Source organism: Aedes albopictus, chromosome 3, assembly GCF_035046485.1.
Source record: "Aedes albopictus strain Foshan chromosome 3, AalbF5, whole genome shotgun sequence".
NCBI classification, from domain to species: domain Eukaryota; kingdom Metazoa; phylum Arthropoda; class Insecta; order Diptera; family Culicidae; genus Aedes; species Aedes albopictus.
In genome coordinates, this window is record NC_085138.1 from 279,665,634 (window position 1) to 279,687,266 (window position 21,633).

The following is a 21,633-nucleotide window of genomic DNA, read 5'->3' on the forward strand; positions in this document are numbered from 1 at the left end:
ATTTTTTTTGTCTGTATTATTACGAGGTTTTTAGCCCTAGGCTAGTTCATCTCGGCGGAACACATGTTTTATTTCCCTTCCGAAGGAAGAACTCACATTTAATGAGTTTGTCGGGAGTGGGATTCGATCCCACGTCCTCGGCGTGTTAGTCAGGTGCTTTAACCATTACACCAGGCCCGCTCCACAATCTCCAAATTATTTCCAGAAGAAATCTTCAAATAAATTGCAGTAGAAATCACCGAAGAAATTGCAGGAGGAATCATCGAAGGATATCCAAGACGAATTCCAGAAGGATTTTCAAGAGGAGTCACCGAAGGATTTCCAGGAGGAATACTCGAAGGAATTGCAGGAGGATTCAGCGATGGATTTCCAGGAAGAATCTCCGAATGAATCCTCGAAAAAAAAATCCAGCAGGAATCCTCAAACCAATTTGAAAAAGAAAAAGGATTCCCTGATAGATTTACAGGAGAAATTCCCAAATGAGTCACTGAAAGAATTCCAGCAGGAATCCGCGAAGGAATTCAAAGACGAATCCCCAAAGGAATTCCAGGAGAATTTCAAAGGAAGAACCCTTGAAGGAATTCCAGAAGGAATCATGAAAGGAAATACAGCATGAATCCCTAATGGAAGTGTAGCAGAAATCCCCTAAGTAATTATAGCAGGAATCCCCAAAGGAATTCGAATGGAATACTCAAAGCTTTTCCAGGAGAAATCCACGAAGGAATTCAAAGAGGAATCCCCGAAAGTTTTTTTTGTGGAAACCCCTGAAGGAATTTCATAAGAAATCCCTGAAGAAAAGCCAGGTAGTATCCAGCAGGAGTTCCCAAAGAAATTTCAGCAGGAACTCCAATCATGGAGGAATCCCTAAAGGATCTTCTGGAGGAATCGCTGAAGGGACTTCTGGAGGAATCTTAGAAGGAACTGTTGGACTTCCATAGAAATACCTGAAGAAATTTCTGTGAGAATCTCTAAATTCTCATGAAGGTATCCTTAAATCTTGCTATAAGAATATTTGAAGGAAATCTTGGAGAGATCCCCGAAGAAACTTCCTGGGGAATCTCTGAAGGAGCTCCTGGATTAATCTCAGAAGAAAGTTCGGATGAACTTTAGGAAAGAAACCCTAGAGGAAGTTTTGGATTTGTCTCTAAATGACCTCCTGTAAGAATTCCTTACGGAAATTCTAAATTCTTGCCTGAATCCTTCTTCTAAACTTCTAAATAATTAAATCCTAAATCCTCCAGAAAGAATTTCTGATGGAACTTTGAAGAACTACTGTACTGCAAAAATCCTCGAAGGAACTTCTGGATCAATTCCTGGTGGAACTACTGTATGAATACCTGAAGGAACTTCTAGACAAATACCTGAAAGAAAATATTGGGGCAGGTCTGGGCTCAGCTTGATATATCTCCTCCAAATGACAAAGTAATGCACCTTCTCAGGACGTAATCGTATTGTCACAACTGTAGAGCAAACACTTTCATACGCTTAAAGCTCTGTGGCACATGTTCATCAGGCATTTTGAAGGAATTCCAGGAGAATTTTTTGAAAGAATTCCTGAAGGAATCCTTGAAGGGGCTCCTGCAGAAACTACTGAAGAAACTCTTGTGGTAATCTCTGAAAGAATCTCTGAAGGAACTACTGGATACATCTCTAAATTAATTCTTGAAGAGATCTCCAAAGGAATTTCTGAGAAATTCTAGATTGGAATTTCAGAAGAATCTATGCAGAAATTTTAGGAGAAATCTTTGAAGGAGTTCCAATAGGAATCTCCAAAGAAACTCCTGGATTAATCCCTGAAGAAACTCCTGTAGGAATCCTGAGGAATTTTCTGGAGGAATTCTTGATGCTCTGGCATCCTTGATTTTTCTGAAGAAACTTCTAGCGATATGTGAGTGATGGAAGAAATATAATGAAAAATTAAAAAAAAAATCCAAAAATTTTTTCAGAAGCTCTCAATACGAGTCTTCTGCATAGTTCACCTAAAACAGTGGTCGCGGACCGTATGCGTCTCTAAAACAGGTTTTGAAATAAATTGGCATGTTTTATAATGACAATCATAAATCTAGCCTTATCTTAAAATATGCATGAATTAACTACAAAACTTTCTCTGAATGAATAAGACTTCAAGAGTTCGACAGCAATTGACTTTTCTCAAAATACTGAGTTTTGCTTACTTTATGTACCAAAGAGATGAACCAGCCTAGGGCTGAAAATCACTATAAAAAAGAAATAGTAATAATAATACTTCATGTACCAAGAAATTTTATCAGATCTTCACAATTTTGGAAGGATATTTAAAAGTTTTCCGAACCGTAGAAAACTTCAATAATCGGAGATATATTACAAATTGTTCCGAATATTGTTGATATCTAATATACTGGATTGAGGGGTCCAGATTCAAAGCGGTGTAAGTGACCATTTTGTCCATTTTGAGCTGAGCATTTCACAAAACACTTCAGATTTCAAGCTTTCATGAACTTTATTGAGATTATTTCTGCGATGATTAGAAAAAATACAATAAATTGGAGAAAATTGGGTTAATTTTGAAACTCCATACATTTTGTATGGAATGAAACATGGGTGAAAAACATTGAACCTCATTTACTCGAAAGTGGGTTTTTGTCACTTACACCCCTTTGCTTCTAACCCCCTCAATTTTGATCCAAAAATATTCAAAATTGTTATTAGTACTAAAGCTTGGACAATAATGATCATACTCATTCATACTTCCATTTGAATCGGCTGCATTTTTCAACTCAGTATTGCTGCGAATATTGCACTTTTAACCCAAAATAGCAAGACTAAATTATACAAGAGCTCCATATTAGACTTAAGATTTCTGGCCGAATTCGCCAAGAATACTTTGTTCAATTGACCGTCCCAATTCATCAGGGTGGGAACAGCATGCTGACGTAGTGTACGGTTGGGGTAAAAAAATAACCCTAACGCACATAGAGTGTTAAAAACATCAAAGGATTAATGTCGTTTCTTTCGTCATTTTTGAAAAAAAAATCTTGCATTAGAAATACTTTTAAAATGGATTCTAAATATATTTTTATAAATTTTCTCCAAACTTTAACATTTCAGGGATTCTGGGATTTTCTAGCAATACTTCCAGATATCTCTAAAAAATGTTGAAATCTATTATAATTGTTTAAGGAAATTTCTAAGATTTTTGTAATAAATTCTTGTACGAGTTCATTGAGTAAGTACACCTCAAATTATTTTAAATAATCTAAATTTATTAAATATGTCTAAATTTTCTCAGGATTTATCTTCTTCTTTCCTGGAGCTGCCGGAGAATTCTGTTTGGAACTCTATCAGATGTTCTTCCAGGATTATAATTGGAAATTCCTCTATCAATCTTTGCCAAATTATCTTCCGAAAATCGACTGCAACTATATCTAAAAGATTATGTCTGGTTTTCAGGGCACGTCTTTATTGGCTTCCTAAGAAATTTCGCAAAAAATAAATCAAATATCGTCAAAACATTTTCCCTAGCAACATTTATGGAAATTCTTCCGAAACCCCTGAAATTCCACTTTCAAATTATGCCTAGATTCCTTAAGAAATTTCTCATGATCCTTCAAATTGCAAAAAAAAAAATCACAATCAAAATCTCAAAGAATTTTGATTTGATTTCTGTAAATTGCTGATAAACAAATTCTTAAATGACTAGGGGCCCACAGTCTCTTTCTTAAATTCAGTTTTGGAAAGACCAAAGTTCCAATGACCAAACTTCAAATTGTAAGAACACACTGTTTCCAATTTTCATATTATAAGGACATAATTTAAACTTAAATTTAAGACACTGATAACCGGCGGTTCTATACGGTCACAAGACCTGGACGCTGCTCGAGAAGGACATGCAGGCACTCGAAATGTTCGACCGTCGGCTGCTTAGAATTATGTTTGGTGGTATGCAAGCGGAGCTGTCAAACAGTTGCCCAACTGTCAAAAGGTGATTTCAAAAAATCTCTTTGAAATTGATTTTACGTATCAAAACAAAGTTCTAAAAGTCTTAAAAAAATCATAGTGACTCAGAAAAATCTGCTCTTTCGTATAAAATAAAAAAAAATCAATACATTTTAATACAATACATGTGTGGCGATGAAGAATGACCCACGAGCTCGCTGCACTCTACACTGCCCATGTTCGCATGGTCGACGTAACCACCATTGACAAAGTAAGCATACGCATGCTAATATCTGACGCATCTTCATACATGTGACCGTCGACTATGTGAATATGGGCAGTACAGCGAACCTAGCTTTCGGAAGGTGGCAAAAGCAGGAAGGATACGTTTGGCAGGGCATGTTGTAAGAATGCCGGACAACAACCATGCAAAACTGATGTTTGCAAGAAATCTGAAGAGCGTTGGGCGTGACCGAGATTGAAGATTGATAGCCACGCAACGCAAGGGCCCATATAGCCGAGGCGGTAAACGCACGGGTATTCAGCATGACCATGCTGAGGGTGACGGGTTCGATTCCCGGTCGGTCCAGGATCTTTTCGTAAAGCAAATTTCCTTGACTTTCTTGGGCATAGAGTATCTTCGTGCCTGTCACACGATATACACATGCAAAATGGTCATTGGCAGAGGAAGCTCTCAGTTAATAACTGTGGAAGTGCTCATAGAACACTAAGCTGAGAAGCAGGCTTTGTCCCAGTGAGGACGTTACGCCAAGAAGAGGAGGAGGAGAGGAGCCACGCAACGTGTATTATGGAGAAATATTGTTGATTCATTTATATCTTGAATTTGATCTTTTAATTAATGAGATTTTTCTAGTAACAGTACTAGATTATTCACACTTATTTGATAGTTGGAAAACAGTGACATCCCGATCATCAACGCCAGCCATCAAAGCTCCTCCATCAAACGCAACAGCATGAGTCGCCCAGCACCAGCACTCGGCGATATGTTATGCCATCCCATAAAAGCAGCAGTGGTCGCTGATTTTTTTTATTTATTTTGTTTGTCACTGTACCTACTGCCACCGACTGAAAGTGACTCGTTTCTCGAGTCACTCACGTCGGTCGATTCTCTCAGTCGCGACGTAGTTGCGTCCGATGCGCTGATTTTTGAGAGACATTTCAATGTAGGCACCTAGGTACCTATATGAGTTTCAACTTAGCGCAGTCAACTGCCTGCGCAAAAGCAGCTAGAGTGAGCGTGGGTCTTTAATCACTTCCAACGAGAGACAACAGACAAGTTGCCATTCACAAGCGACACTAAAATGACAAACTTACAGCTGGTGTGTATAGATGTTACTCGATCGCAAAGAAAATGAATGATGAAATGTTGATTATTCCAATGAAAGTTCATTTTTTGCGAATGCAACAATACTCAAGACAGGCGAATCATCATACAATGCTTTTTTCAAATGGTCATCCAATAAAAGGGTTCGCCCGATTTGGATTCTGATGGGTTATTCTTCGTTCTATATTTATCCACACCGGATGGAGCAACCGCAGGCAATTGCTTTGCAGTCAGTCAATGCGCGACCGTCTCGTCTTAATTGGTCCAAAATGTTGAAGCTTTCCGTTCGTTGCTTCCCATTTCGATTCAACACAAAAGACAGTCTGGTGGAGGCAGCCTTTAATTATTGCAGCATCGGACGGTAGCCCGCAAGGAAGGCCGACTTGCCGTGAAGTAGCTGACTCAAGGATAAAGAAATACTATAGTCACGGGTAGAATGGGAAAATCACAAGCCTTTGACGTATTAAAAAGTACGTCGCTGGATCAACTGAGGTAGGGTTACCAGATGGTGAAGTGTTGATTGGGAAGTTAGTTAGTTGTGTGATATCGCTGAATCTACCTCCATCACTTATATCTCCTTTGTAAGCCAAAGAAGTGAAATCTTTCCACTCTAATTCGCAAGTCAGTTTCTAGCCTGAAGCAAACCTCGCTCGCTCACTCGTAAGCGATGGAATTTACATAAAGCTGAAATTTATTGAAGATTTTAGTTTAACCGGCGTGGCGAGGATTAGCGTACTGCAGCGCACAGTCTCGCTAACTGGTCCTATCTCTCAGAGGATTAAAACCGAAAATCCATCTGGTTCAGTTTCGCTCCAATGTTTTGATTTCGCCGAGCTGCGGCCCAGATATGTAGAAGCCGGTCGGTAGCATAAAGAATCAGATTGTCTGCTGGGGTGTTCCCAGTCCCTGTTGAGTTGCAGTTAGTACACTATAGGGCAGAAAATATAAAACCGTGACAAAATATTTATGTTTGGTATAATTTCAAATCATTCTATTTTTACACTTTTGGATTTCGGTTCAATCAAATCCATACAGGGGATGGCCAAAATGTTTGGGATAGGCAACTTTTTTCTCTCACAAAAAAAAATCAACATGCTGTAACTTTTCATAGAGTGCATAAAAAAATCTCAAATTTTGACTGTTTGTCAACCTACTATATGTGCATCATTGGTACAAAATTGGGCTCGATTGGTTAATCTTTCGCAAAGTTAGAATCGTTCGGGTAAAACACTATTTTTTAGACAACTCATTTTGGAGTTGTCATATCTCGGAAACCAGTGCAACGAATTGAATGAAATTTTGAACGTACACTAACAATATGTATATGCTTCACAAACTATTAAAACATAGGTACTTTTTAAACGTTGAAAAAAGTTATCATGGATTGACACTTTTTGGATTTTTCTCAAAAAAATGTATTCTTTTTACATCAATGTCAATAAATTTGAATGTTGATATCCAAAGATTTTCCACTTCTGTTCTCAAGTTATCTCTAATCAGATATATTAGAGCCTATTTAGATTGAAGAAAGAACACATTTAGTAATTTTTGTGTGGTATTGTAAATTTGACTTATTTTCCTCTATATGGGTAAAAATTTCAACCCGGTATAACTTAATTCGCCGTGAGAAAATATTACATTTTATAACATCGTATTAAGTATCAATATATTGTTGATAAACGTTAAAAAATTCATTCAATTCGATTCACTGGTTTCCGAGATATGACAGTTCAAAAATTAGTTGTCTAAATAATAATGTTTTACCCGAACGGTTCTTACTTCGCGAAAAATTATTCAATCGAGCCCAAATTTGCACCAATGATGCACATATAATAGGTTGACAAACAGTCAAAATTTGAGATTTTTTGATGCGCTCTATGAAAAGTTACAGCATGTTGAATTTTTTTGTGGGAGAAAAAAAGTTGCCTATCCCAAACATTTTGGCCATCCCCTGTATGTGTATCAGCCAAGTGTTCTCAAAAGTTTCATTTTTTATTCTACGAAACCTAGAACACCGTTTCTCAAACTATGGTAGGTCGCAGGCTGATTTTTTGTGGGTCGCGAAGACTTTGGCGATAAAGTAATGAATGTCCCAATTATTTTATGTCAAATGGTATTGTCACCCATTTTCTAATTTACAAACAATCTCTTGAAGAATTGGCAAAGTTATTTCTAGAATTTAGGTTTTTCCTGGATTAAATTGAATATTAAAACTATTATCTGGATTCTGAAATCGTTTCTTAAGCTTTGTGTTGATCAATCAATCAATCAATCAATCAAAAGGTTTGAGATTCTGAAAAAATAGATTTTCCTTGTGTTCTGAAAAAAAAAAGTTCAAGTTGTTGCTTGCAGTTTGCATTTTCAATTAGATTTACAGCAAAGTCCAGTAGTTAGAATATCAGAAAAAAAAAAAATTAAAAAAAAAAACAAATTTCGACAGGACAACAACGAACGTTTGGTAATCTTCATCGAATTATCTGTTTAACCGAACTTTGGCACAGCTTAACTTCGATAAAATTCTGTTGAATTTCGATAATCTGAACTTTTGCAGAAATCAGAACTCGTCAGACCACCCAGCAGAACTATAATTCTAAAATCTCTGCATGATGTTTACTCGCTTGCCGATCTTTACGATGTATTTTAAAAGATTTTCACAAAAAACTAAAATATCGAATAATTTTCGTTTTTTTAAAGATCTGCAGAAATATATAGGTAATAGCCACTATATTTCAACAGCTAAAACATGTGGTTGTCTGTAGTTGTGCATGGAGCTAGACTAGTATTTTTTTTATTAGAAACAGGCAAGCTTATCTTTGAAACAAAGAATTTACTGATATTGATCACTTGGGTACCTTAACCTAGTTTGACATTAAAAAAAAACACTAAAAGAGAGCATTTTAAAATGAAAAAAAGTGTAAGAATAAGTACTACGTGACGTACAGGAGATGGACAAAATGATCGGGACAGGCAAAATTTTCACTTTTCAAAAAATGGTCAAATAGCTGTAACTTTTTGAAAAGTGCATCAAAAAATCTAAAAAAAATACTGTTAGTTGATCAACTAGTTGTGTACCAATGGCCCAAATTTGGGAAAATCGGGCTATTCTACATGAAGTTTGAACTGTCATATTTCCGGAGTCAATGAATCGATTGCAATGAAATTTTGAAAGTTTTTGACTCATATAATGAGCTTCGGAAAACGTTTGACCAAACTTGAAATTATTAATAAGAAAAAAATACAGCGATTTCATTTATGTTATATTTTTTTAGTAAATTGATCTAATTTTAACATGTTTCCCATTACTTTTTTCGGTTATTTTGTTACTTTCTTTTAAAACATACTAATATTCAGGTCAATAAGAGGGAATTCAAACAAATTATAATTACCATCTCGAACTTCGAAGTCATGTTGAAATTTTCGATTATTTGGTGTTATATCAGAAAAATAATCTAAACGGTATAATTTTCTTCCGTGTGAACAATTTTAGGTTATGTCAAACGTTTTTCAAAGCTAATCATATAAGTCATGAACGCTCAAAACTTTATTGCATTTGGCTCATTGACTCCGGAGATATAAAACTTCAAAGTTGGCTATCAAATAATTATGACTTTTTCTAGCATCTTTCCTACTTAATTTAGAATAGCCCAATCTTTTCCAAATTTGGACCATTGATACACAACTAGTTGATCAACTCACAGTAAAAACATCAGATTCTTTGATGCACTTTTCAAAAAGTTACAGCTTTTTGACCATTTATTGAAATGTGAAAATTTTGCCTGTCCCGATCATTTTGTCTATCCCCTGTAAGTCTATCAAAACCTATGAAAGCGATCATATGTATTTATTCAAAAAGGCAGTCCAAATTTTAAAAAAAATGACACGTTATGGAAATACTTGCTGATGGGTCGCCAAATACTACAACAATCAAAAGTGGATCGCAAGCTGAGAAAGTTTGAGTACCCCTGACCTAGACAGAACACGTGCTGGTTGACGGACGCTATTTTTCGGATGCCAAAGATACGAGGTTTAACAGAGGTCCAAACATGGAGTTGAATCATAATCTTGCAGGGGCAATCATCAGGATGTCGGATAGCAACCCGACTAAAATGGTTCTCGAGAGTCATCCGACCGGTACAAGAAGACGTGGAGCGCAGCGAGCTAGGTAGGTCGACCAAGTGGAGGACGATCTGCGGACCCTACGCAGAGTGCGGAACTGGAGACAAACAGCCATGGACCGAGTGGAATGGAGGCGGCTACTATGTACAGTAGAGGCCACCCCGGCCTTAGCCTGACCGGTAAGGTAAGGTAAGGGGCAATAATACGAGCGCGAATACCCAATGTCACACGGTCAAAAACATTCTGTAACCATGAGTTTCAATACCCAACGCTTGTCATCGCTAGAAGAGCGGACAGATCCCAAGTAACATTTTCAGTTTTATGAAACTCTAGAAGATTATCATTTTTTTTTTTTTTTTTCCTTGTTGGGGACATAATGCCACTGCGACCATTGATTTGATCTATTGTGGCGTCATCCTCTTCATTTTTTTTATTGCCGTACTGAAAAGAACCGACACTATCAGGAGTGACTATCCTCACAGCAAATGTCCCAATCAGGTACCGCGTTTCGTATGAAACTTAGTACATGTTTGGGATGAGAAGCCCAAATTTCCTGAGGCCCCATTAGGCCCCTTTCCAGAAATCTACAGCGCTTGTGATAAAGTGCAACACACTCGCACAATAAATGCTCAGACGTTTCAGTCTCTAATTTACAAAATCGACATTTATCTTCTTGCAATTTACCAATCAATTTTAGATAGTATTTGCAAGGGCAGTGGCCAGTTATTAGTCCAGTGTAAGTACTTAGGTCATTTTTGTTCAGGTCTATTAGCCTTAGTGTGTTAATGGCGTCTGGTGTGATGAATCGCTTAGATTGACGAGAATCAGTTATGTTCATCCAGTTATGCTTAATTTTAAATTCTTCTAAAATCTTGAATTTCATTTTTAAGGCACTTGGAGCCAATCCAAAAAAAGGCTCCGGTCCTATGAATTGAGTGGATGACCCTTGTTTTGCCAACTGATCAGCTTTTTCATTTCCTTCTATTCCGCGATGCCCAGGAACCCAATACAGATTAACCTTATTGCGACAGGACAATTGCTGCAGTAGCTTCGAGCATTCCAAGACTAGTTTCGAGGTATACACTTTGGACTTCAAAGCATTCAATGCTGCTTTGCTATCCGAACATATACAAATATTAGCATTTCTATAGCGCCTTTTGAGACATATGTCGGCACATTCCAAAATAGCATAGACTTCAGCCTGGAAGACAGTAGGCCACCTTCCCAGTGGCAATGAAACATTGACACCAGGGCCAAAAATACCAGCCCCAACCAAATTGTCTTGTTTTGAGCCGTCAGTGTAAAAAACAGTTGAACCAGATCGAAAATCTGGCTCCCCTGTTTCCCAATCCTGACGAGTCACATCAGCAACACAAAATAGATGACCAAAAAAGTTACGCTTTATCATGTAATCTTCATTGACCAAATATACTGGGTCGATTTCGTAAGTCTTTAGTATGCTCATATGCCCTCTAAGATTATAATCATTGAGATTTAAGGACCTTCTCATACTTAGACCACTTTTAGCAGCTGTTATTTGAATACAATCATGCAATGGCAGAAGATTTAGCATTGCATCCAAAGCTTTTGATGGGGTGCTATGCATTGCCCCAGTTAGTGAAGCTGTTGCAAGCCTTTGTAGCTTGTTTAATTTTGTTTGAGTTGTAACTTGTTTGGTCTTTTCCCACCAAATAATAGAAGCATAAGTAATAATGGGTTTCACAATGGCCATATAAATCCAAAGTATCATCTTCGGCTTCAAGCCCCATTTCCTCCCAAAAGTTCTTTTACAGCCCCAGAAAGCATTTCTAGCTTTTTCTAACTGTTTTTCCACATGTTTATGCCAGCAGAGTTTACTATCTAGTACAACTCCTAAAAATTTGACATCTAGAGATAAAGATAATTCGACATCTCCTAGCTTCAGTTCCGATATAGAGATTTTTCGTCTCCTAGTGAAGGGTACAATCGTTGTTTTTGAGGGATTGATATTCAACCCTTCATTTTTGCACCAAACTAAAGTAAATCTCAATGCTTCTTGCATTCGATTGAAAACAGTATTATCAAATTTCCCACGGACAATGACAACAATGTCATCCGCAAATCCAACAACTTCAAAACCTTGATGCTGTAGTTTTGTTAGAAGGTCGTCAACAATCAGGGACCAGAGGAGGGGAGATATTACTCCCCCTTGAGGACAGCCTTGTATAGCTGTTACCTTTACAACTGAATCTCCTAAATATGCTGATATTTCCCTCTTTGACAGCATTTGCTCTATCCAATCGGTTAAACTTCTCGAAAAATTACGTTTCCTCATGGCTCTTTTCATCGATGCAAAGCTAGCGTTGTCAAACGCGCCTTCGACATCTATAAAGGTTGCCAATAATAATTCCTTACTGTCAAATGTTTTTTCTATTTTAGTTACTAACGAGTGAAGAGCCGATATTGTTGATTTGCCAGTTTGATAGGCAAATTGCGCTCTATTTAATGGTTTATCTTGAAGTATATCTGATTTAATATACTCATCTATAAGTTTCTCCATCAACTTCAAAAAAATAGACGTAAGACTTATTGGCCTAAACGATTTTGGCGACGTTTTATCTTTTTTATTTGTTTTAGGTATAAAAACAACTCGGACTTGCCTCCATTTTGTCGGAATATACCTTAATAAGAAACTGGATTTAAATAAAGTTAGTAGTATTGGAATTATTGTTAACTTGCACTTTTGGAGATGCGCAGGAAAAATTCCATCCATACCTGGACTTTTAAACGATTCAAAAGAGTCTAATGCCCATTCAATCCTAGGGCATGTGAATATATAATTAGCTAATTCGGAAGCTTCAAAGTTGGACATTTCCATTCCATTCATTGAGTTCCCAAAACAAACGTCATCTCTAGTTTGATCAGAGAGAGAAGGAAGAGATCCTGGAAAATGAGTTTTCATCATAAGTTCCAGAGTTTCTTGGGTATTTTTTGTGTAGGATCCGTCATCCTTTTTTAATGTTCCGAGACCATTGGTATGATCTTTTGAGAGAACCTTTTGAAGTCTAGCAGTTTCAGGAAGACTTTCAACGCTCTCACACATGTGTCTCCAATTTTTCCGCTTTGATCTTCTTATTTCTTTATTGTAGTTAGTTAAAGCTTCTCTATAGGGAGCCCAATTCGATGTAAGTTTGGCTCGATTGAACTGTTTACGAGCATTTTTCCTAAGTTTCCCCAGCCTATCATTCCACCAAGGAACGTCTCTGCTTGTGGAGCGCACTTTTGATGGACAGCTTTCGTTGAATGCTCTCGTAAGTACAGTTGTTAGGCAGTCAGCTGCCTTTTCAAGCTCAGAACATGTAGTAATTTTGTTGAAAGATAATTCATTTTGACATTCAATCTTAGAACAATAAAGATTCCAATTAGTTTTTCGAGGATCTCTAAAAGTTTCCTTTACAATGTTTCCCGCAGCGAACTCGAATAGAATTTGCCTATGATCCGATAATGATATTTCATCAGATACTTTCCAATTTGCTATGTTACCCGAAAGTGTAGAACTACAAAGAGTTAAGTCCAACACTTCTTCCCTTACAGCATTAATAAATGTAGGTGTATTACCTTTGTTACATATGTCAATGTCGTTTTGAGATACAAAATCAAAAAGAGACTCACCTCTACTGTTGATTCCTGTACTACTCCAAATAGTATGGTGGGCGTTTGCGTCACATCCGATGATGAACCCCTTATTTTGACTTCTACAATGGGATACGAATGCTGCAACTTCCGGAGGAGGTACTTCCTCAACGTCACCAGGAAAATAGGCCGACGCAACATAAATTATCGTTTTTCCTTTTGTGGTTGGCACCTCTAGCGAAATTGCAACAATATCCCTTCCGATGAATTCTGTAATGGGTGTGTATTGAGCATTACTGCTTATTAGAATAGCAGCTCTTGGAGTGAGCTGAGTGTCATCAAAAACTAACTTACATCCCGTTGTGTGTAATCCTAATATTTTGTGGTTTCTTGTCCATGGCTCTTGTAAAAGCGCCACGTCCAGTTTGCCCCTTGTAAACGTCTTACTTAAAACTGCTGAAGCTCCCTTTGCATGATGAAGGTTTTCTTGAATAAATTTTATGCTTCTTTGAGTCATTTTGCTTACTGTTTTATTATTTAAATAGACTTAAAGGCAGTTTTATCTGCCCTTGCTTCGAATTGTTGTTTGTGGGATTTTATTTGGCGGTACACCAAATGATCAGCTCCTTGTTTAGAATTGCTAGGCATTACTATATCACTCTTTTCCTTGACGATTCTTGAAGAGCCTTGACTGCCCTTATCTGTACCTTCAGGTCTGACTACTGTGCCCATTTGTACAGTTCCGGTCATCTCGACGCCCGTTGTACTCTTGCTAGTGCCGGGAACCTGTTTGGGCTGATCTACGCAGCTCCTAGGTAACTCCTCATTGATATCGTTGGCTCCTTCAGTTTGATCGCCTTCAGAGCTCTCTGTTTTTGGATTCCTCTTTCTTATGTAGGCTACTCCAAATTTGTAGTCAATCGTGAACTTGCAATCTTCTAGAGACCTCATGGAAACAGCATCTACTGTGAAAACCAGTTCCACATGATACTGTTTAACCGTATATCTCTTCAGAATCCTCCAAGCATCGACTACTAAGCCTTCGTTCTGACTTTCTACATATGTAAGGATTTCCTCGTTTGAGTCCTGTTCACTTCGTGGAAAAAATCCCACTAAAATTTCTGGTCTGGGTATGTCTTTCTCGTCAACAGTGATAAGGCACGCATTCTCCCAAGGTTTTATAACGGAAATTTTTGCCTTTAACCATTCGACTGTATCTTTGTTTTTGCAAACAATGATCAAGTGCCCAGGCCTGAACAAACAACTACCAAATTTAGGTTTCATACGCTCCTTTCTTTGCTCAGAGACCTTTTTAAGAATTTCGTTTTGAATAGCAGCTAGTTGTTGGGTAGTAAGTTCCGTGTTAGGATAGCCTACAGGAAGAATGCCGACTCTAACATAATTCACTACTTCTGAATACGATGGTGCCTGAGGCCCACTGTTACCAGCAGCCTCTTTGGGTTCAAGCGATTCCCCTCCTTTTCTAGCTTGTGCTAGTCTACTTTGAACCGAGGACCTAACTTGAGAAGTCTGTCCTCTCTCAAACTGACGGGCAAGCCTTTTAGGAGGGTTGGTATCGCTAGTAGTAGATTCACTTAGGTCGGCATTTCTTCGACGCTTAGATGGTTCAGGTTGCGCAACGCGGTACGGTTTTTCAGCCAATACACGAGCTTCCTCTCTACTATGCCCATGATCTACAAGGTATCTGAACCTCTTTTTGGCTGCTCCGTTAAGGCGTTTCAGCTTTTTGTCATCGACTCCTTGTGCTGCAATGGATGGCAGCTTTGGGTCATTGCTGTCAATAGTATTGATTGTAGTGGCAGAAGCATTTAACTCCTTTTCCACCATGGTATTTTTTGCAGAATCCGTGTCGGATTTCATAATAACCGATGAAGATAACAGAGTGACATTCACTCCATCATCATAATCATCATCATCAACATACATATCTTCACGATCAAGTATTGATGAGGAGCAAGATTCAATTTCCTCTAACGAGTGGCTTTGTAATTGATCTTCGACATTATCGATTTCTCTATCAAGATCCATAGTACGACGTAGTTGTTTTCTGCAATAATAACGAATAGATTCTACAGTAAGTCATGGCTTCTTCACAGAATACCTTATACAATTGCAACGTAAAAGTTTTGCCAAGAAAAAAAAAGGAATAAAGAAAAATAAAATAGCAAAATTGGACTTAAACGAGAAACAAATTTGATTATACTGAAAAGAAAGAAAAGATAAGGATAGATAACAGACGTTGCAAACAAGTTTAAATTTAAAATTAGGAATAGCTTTTAATTGTACCGTATGAGGGAAAAAAAAGAAAGAGTGAAAACTACAAAAGACAGAAATTTCAAGCAAGTATAAATTACGCTTCAAAGTTAAACAAAAAAAAATAACGCGAATTATATAAATATGCAAACAAATAAATCACATTATGATAAAAGTTGACAACAAGTTTTTACATTTATACCTTTTACTTTTCCCAATTAATAAGGAGAAGTAAAAGAATGAAGATAAAAATTGGTTGAGATATAAATCCTACTGCATACCATCAATTTTCCCTTAATGGTTGGACCAGAATTGGGATCAATATGGATTGCTTTAGATTGTTATTACGTGTGCTACCTTATTATTTACAGTCTTTCGGCAGTATTAGAGGTCCTATTTTTTCATAGAACGTTATAATAACGAGGGAGTATGAAAATCTTCCCATTAATTTTTCTAAGAAAATAGCAATAGCAAACATGAAATCTGCAGATATTTCCTATTCACACGTTTCTATGCATACACGCATCACACACATGGCACTGTTTCAGTAGCACACACACTTTAGATACAACTTGCATGCAAGGCGGGATAATATGCCTCTATCAATTATGCGGTGTCTTTTGTTTGTGCCACCATAGTACACATTGCGCACTTTTAGCACTAATAAAATCTTAATTTTTAACCACTAGAATGCACTCCCTTACCTTACTGCACTTGATTAACTCACTACACCTGCTTTTCTCACTGTTTATCAGTCACACGCGAAATTTTCGAGCGGTTTTCACCTTTAAACAGGCCAAAAAGTTTGAGGGCGATGAGAGCTGCACACAGTAGATTAACAGGGATCTATCATAAACCTACCTCAATAAAACTCTTGTCAAGGCAACATTATCCGCATTGCTTCTACCATAACCTCAGGAAGATCAAAATCTTGCTAGTTGGCCCATCCTGGTGAAGGTTTTGAAGTGTATTCAGCAAAAGTAATCCAGCATTTGTAGCAACTATCTCTAGAGTACTCCACCTAGGTAAATGCTATCCCCACTAATAATGACATTCATCGTAACTATTCTGAATTCATAAATTATATTTCGTCTTGATAAATTCATCATGGAAGAAAAAACAAAACTGGCAGAGAAATAATGCAAATAATACGTTTCAAATTGGCAAATTTTGCACGGTGATTATTTATAGTATAAAGCCACCAAACCAATTGCCGGATGAAATTTCATGTTGAATATGCTATTGAAGATGCGAAAAAATACGCGCCCCCTTCGAAATCGTTAATATAACATACAAATGTCACCTGAAAATATGATTGAAAATCATCATCGAGGAAGAATAATTCAACCATCCAATATGTCGGCGCTGAAAATATCTATTTTTCTATCATTTCCACTTTGCTTTCATAAAAGCATCATTTAACGCATAATGCCTTGTGATTGCATTTATAATGACAACCTGCATGCTAAATGGTTACGATAAAAGCTAATCTGAAACCGTTTCGTTATTTTTTAACTTATATGAAGACTAAACAGCAACCAGTTAAAAATTTGACAGCTGGAATGTGATGTTTACGTTTGACCCATCCATTCGAGTGAAAGTAGTTCATTGTAACTATTTTAAAAGATTTTATGTATTCTTATCAAAGTGATTATAAAGTTCAGCAGTTACCTTCGAACGATGGCTTTTTCCCATCGGCAACTGAGTGGTAAGTAATCGAGTATTCAGACACGAGCGTGAGAGATGCTAGCTGTGAACCTCCTGATGTTGCACTGGTGAGTGCTTCGTAAAGTGTTCCGTATGTTATTCCGTCCGTGGTTCTGCTGTACTCCCATGGCCTGGAATATGCCGTAATGAACTTCCATCCGTAGTTATTGTTTGTGCAGTTGAAAATCGAAGTTCTTGACAGGAGAAAACCGATTTTTCTCTCAAACCGTGCGTCGGGCAAAGTGCGCTAGATAGAGGGCCAGATCCGCTACCCAGCGCAATACGTCCGACGTTAGGTTTCACGTATTGATTTGGAGAAAACTTGGTTGTCGCGTGTGGGGGAACTTCGGGTTTCAACCGCGACTACAATTTTTGGGGCTAAAAGCAATGATGGCGCTCGGTCAGCAGGCAGCCGCTGATCAGCTGGTTAAATGCCGTTTGATCTCATATAAAACCATTTGGCTTACTCGCGTCTTTTATAATAACAAAGTACATTTATAGAATAATATATCACAACATTCATAAGTCCATGTGTATACAGTCAGGTCTTTTTTTACGCGGTTTTCATTTACGCGGCCGCGTAAATGAAAACTCCATACAAAAAAAAAATTCATCGTCTTATTTTTGCATGATTCGTCGAGAAATGGTGAGACTTTTTTTACGCGGTTTTTCGAATTTTGAACTGAGTTTTTTTTTACGCGGTACGTATCCCCCGCGTAAAAAAAAACCTGACTGTAGTTTTAAATGAACGGTTCTCTAGAGGAACAGAATGCTATGATAAACCTATTTTGAAAATCATGCCATATTTGGTTTTAAATTTTGGCTACAGAAGGTTGTGAAAACAATTAAAAGTTATTTTTTTATCTGTGGTTATTTTGTATATTTAAATGCTTTCTGTAGACAACGCGGCATGTTTGCTGCTATAATAAAACCTTTATAAATTACCACGAAAGCTGAAAGGTTGTCAATTTGTTCCTTGGGATCTGATGGTTTTAACAGTTAATGTAAGTATATTCCTATAAAACAGTGATTACAACAGCAGGCAAGAGAACGAATATACCAAAAATAAAAAACAAGAGTGTTGCAATCATTAGTTTTGAGTACGATGATATTTGAAGCACTCTGTTGAACAGATGGAAAAGTCTCCCTATGTGTGGTAAGAACTATTATTTATGAAAATTTGAATTTCAACACATAGTTCGCTGTTCCGCATTACGCAAATGCAAATCAAATAAAAAGTTTAAAACACGAGTAAACCAGCTTTGTCAACAGTCATGCATTTCTGCAGGATTGTTGTCGGGAAGTGAAAACTGTTGACTAAACAACTCTACGACGGTGGCGCTCGCTCGGTCGCTGTTGCATACGAACGACCTAGACAAGGTGTAGGTAGCGAGTTCGGTCGTCAATTGAGTAAATAATTGATAACATTGCCGATCTGATTGATGGCGCGCGTCGCGCCAGCCAATGATCGTCTGCTGCGTTACCGGGCGAGCTTTCCCGGCCAGACGAACGAGTTATTTTGTCGTCTATTGATTGGGTAGACGACGGAGGCAACGAAACGAACTTGAAGACGGTTGCTTACTGCGGAAGCTCTGTACTCGATCCTGACTAGATGTCGATAACGACTAGTAATGGGTAACTCTCGCTGAGACCGTCCCACTATTTACACCATGTCTTCGAAAATGTTTAAGATGGCGATTTTCTGAAAGTCCTCCCCAAAAAAGTAAGGAAAATGCATTTGGTTAATCAAATTGGTGGACCCCCCGTTAGTTAGAGCCACAAGCATTTTGGTGAACCCCTCGATTTTGGTCAAACGTTGGCTCATTTAAACCGTTATAACTCGAAAGTTTCGCCAGAAACCACTTTAAAACTATAGGTTGTTGGAAAGAGAAAAGATAGAGGTACTCTTTGCAGTTATAAAAAGTTCGGTCGGCCATATTGATTTCGGCCCCCATCTTGAATTTATGTACCAAAACATTTTTTTCACCATGTTGGCAACCACCGATTTTCAAATTTCTTGCGTCAATCGAAAGCTGGGACATTTTTACACAACATATCGAAAATTTAGAGATGTATCCTTTTCCTATCAAAAGTTGTCTGCACTTTTGTTAATCATGACACGTTTTCTCCATACATTTCCATGCGCACCGGCAATGACACGCAACAGCATCAAAGTTGGCGCCTGCTTGTATACACAAACGCACCTGCTGCAAAATTACGGCAAATCGGAGGATCGTTCTCATTTTTAACTGTTTCTCAACTATGCGGGCATTGCTTTTTAAACTTTTTTGGTGTTTTGAAAAGCTGAAACTTTCAACTTTTCATTAGTGGAAACAGATTTAGAATAAATGTTCGTAAACATTGTGAAAAAACGCTGCATTTATGTAAACAATCGGCACCTGGCCCAGTGCGCAAAAGTGGCATGATTCACAAAAGTGCAGATAACTTTTGATAGGAAATAGATACATCTCTAAATTTTTGATATGTTGTGTAAATATGTCCCCGCTTTCGATTGACGCAAAAATTTTGAAAATTGATGGTTGCTAACATGGTGAAAAAACAGTTTTGGTATAAAAATCCAAGATGGCGGCCAAAATCAATATGGCCGACCCAACTTTTTATAACTGTAAATAGTAGCCCTTTCTTCTCTCTTTTCAACAACCTATAGTTTTTAGGTGGTTTCTGGCGAAACTTTCGAGTTATAACGGTTTAAATGAACCAACAATTGACAAAAATCGAGGGGTCCGCCAAAATGCTTGTGGCTCTAACTCACGGGGGGTCCACCAATTTGATTAACCAAATGCATTTTCCTTACTTTTTTGGGGAGGACTTTCAGAAAATCACCACCTTAAACATTTTGGAAGACATGGTGTAAATAGTGGGACGGTCTCAGCGAGAGTTACCCAATGCGATGCGATTACCAACCGTCTCTGGGTGATGTGCTGCAGCTCTTTACATGGATGGTGTTTGCCAGATGTATGGTATTGTATATTCAGGAATTGGAAAAACCCACGCCAAAGGTGTGGCTGTAAACTAGGAAATATTAGACAGTATGGTTCCTTGTGCTACATCGGCTATAATACTCAACTATGGTAGATTAAACACTATTGATAACATAAAAAGTATGCTTTGAGGGAGATCATTGTAAGCCAGCTCTACTTTAATGATCGCACTAAATTTACATTATACCTTCATGAGTCTGTTTCAGTTGTCTTCAGAAACTGACACGAGTCGAGTGCAGTTGCATTTGCACCGTGAACTGAGCCCAATCGAGTGAAAGGTGTGTTGCCTACATGTGCTGTGCATACCAACATTCATAAACGCCTCTTCGCCACTATAGGGGCGACAAGGTTTTGCTTCAGCAGTAACAGGACGCAAATGAGTGCAACCTAAGCCTACGCGATCAGGTGTCGCGTGAGAAATTATGTTATGAGAGGTGAGCCCGACGCGACGGTTATTTACTTTGTGCGCTTTAATTACCATCATGCTTGCAGTTTTTACGTGGACGACCGGACATTGTTTTATATTGCAGACAAAGAATGTGTGATACTTGAGAGATTGTCTTGGAGTTTGGTTCTTACCTGCAATGAAAAGAAATGAGAATCATGTGTGATTAATCGAAATAATCAACCAGTGCATGGTAATAATAACAATTTAAGACAGTCAAAATAAAAGTTTTTGAAAATATGTCGAAGATAACATATTTCAGCCACGGACTAAAACGGATTGCATGATAAATCTCGGAAAAACAACAAGATACCTTAGAAGTAAGGGATACTGTACCGTGGGGATACTGTGATTTTTCCATAGCTTGCAGCAGTGATTCCATCATAAGTTCCTCCAGAGATTCCTTCAAGAAATCATCTAGGGGGGACTTTTATTCGGGGATTTGTCCAGATATATCTTTAGAAGCTTCTCCAGTGATTGTTCAAATGCTGTTTTCGAGGTTTTCTTCAGGAATTTCTCCAGAGATCCTATGGTTGCAGGTATTCCTTTAGAGATTTCTTCAGTGAATTCTCTATATAATCCATCCAAAATTCCGCTAGATATTGTTCCAATAGGTCCATCTGGAATTACATGTTCGAAGTATTTCTGCAGGAATGTCTTCCAGAAATTAATTCAAAAATTATTATTAGAGATTTTTCAAAAATTAATCCAGGAATTGCTTTAAAATTTTGTTCAAAAATCCTTTAGGAGTCCATCCAAGCATTCCTTTAACCCTTATGTGGCCGGCAGGGTACCCGGGTACCCAGCACCCATTTAAAATACACGGTGTAGAAAAAAGCAAAAAGTTTGCCGGACACATAACGGTTAATAAATTGGTCCAGAAATTACTGCAGACATGGATTTCTTCAGATTTCTTTTTATCCAGGGATTCCTACTGAAATTCTTCCAGGAGTTCGCTAAGAAATCTCTCCTGATATTCCATATGGAAATGGAATTCATCTTGAGATTGCTTCCAGGATTCATCATGGGGCTTCTTCACAAATTTAACAAGTTTCGATTTCATAAGTACTTCTTCGTGGGATTTCTTCAAAAACTCCTCCTAGAATTGCATCAGAAATTGATCATTGGATTTCTTCAGGAATACTTCCTGGCCCCTGGGATACTTCCAAGAATTCTTCCAGAGATTCTTCCAAAAAATCCTTCGTTAATTCTTCCAG

At 37.8% G+C, this 21,633-nt stretch overlaps 2 protein-coding genes across 4 annotated transcripts in view; both read right to left on the minus strand.

The window, feature by feature from the left end:
• The window catches only part of LOC109401644 (focal adhesion kinase 1), a 371,816-nt gene that overhangs the window by 89,652 nt on the left and 260,531 nt on the right, over window positions 1-21,633 (minus strand). The window lies entirely within an intron of this gene.
• Window positions 1,837-21,633, minus strand: part of LOC109403392 (putative 115 kDa protein in type-1 retrotransposable element R1DM) — a 236,354-nt gene continuing 216,557 nt past the window's right edge. Inside the window, exons 3-4 of one of the 3 annotated variants that reach the window (XM_062861008.1) lie at window positions 13,343-20,550; window positions 1,837-13,258 (exon numbers count right to left, since the gene is read on the minus strand). In XM_062861008.1, coding sequence (XP_062716992.1) covers window positions 9,837-12,458 — 2,622 coding nt within the window. In that variant the 5' untranslated portion in view covers window positions 12,459-13,258; window positions 13,343-20,550 and the 3' untranslated portion in view covers window positions 1,837-9,836. Of the gene's footprint in view, window positions 20,551-21,633 lie in introns of all 3 variants that reach the window. The other 2 variants (XM_062861007.1, XM_062861009.1) reach the window with 2 other exon arrangements.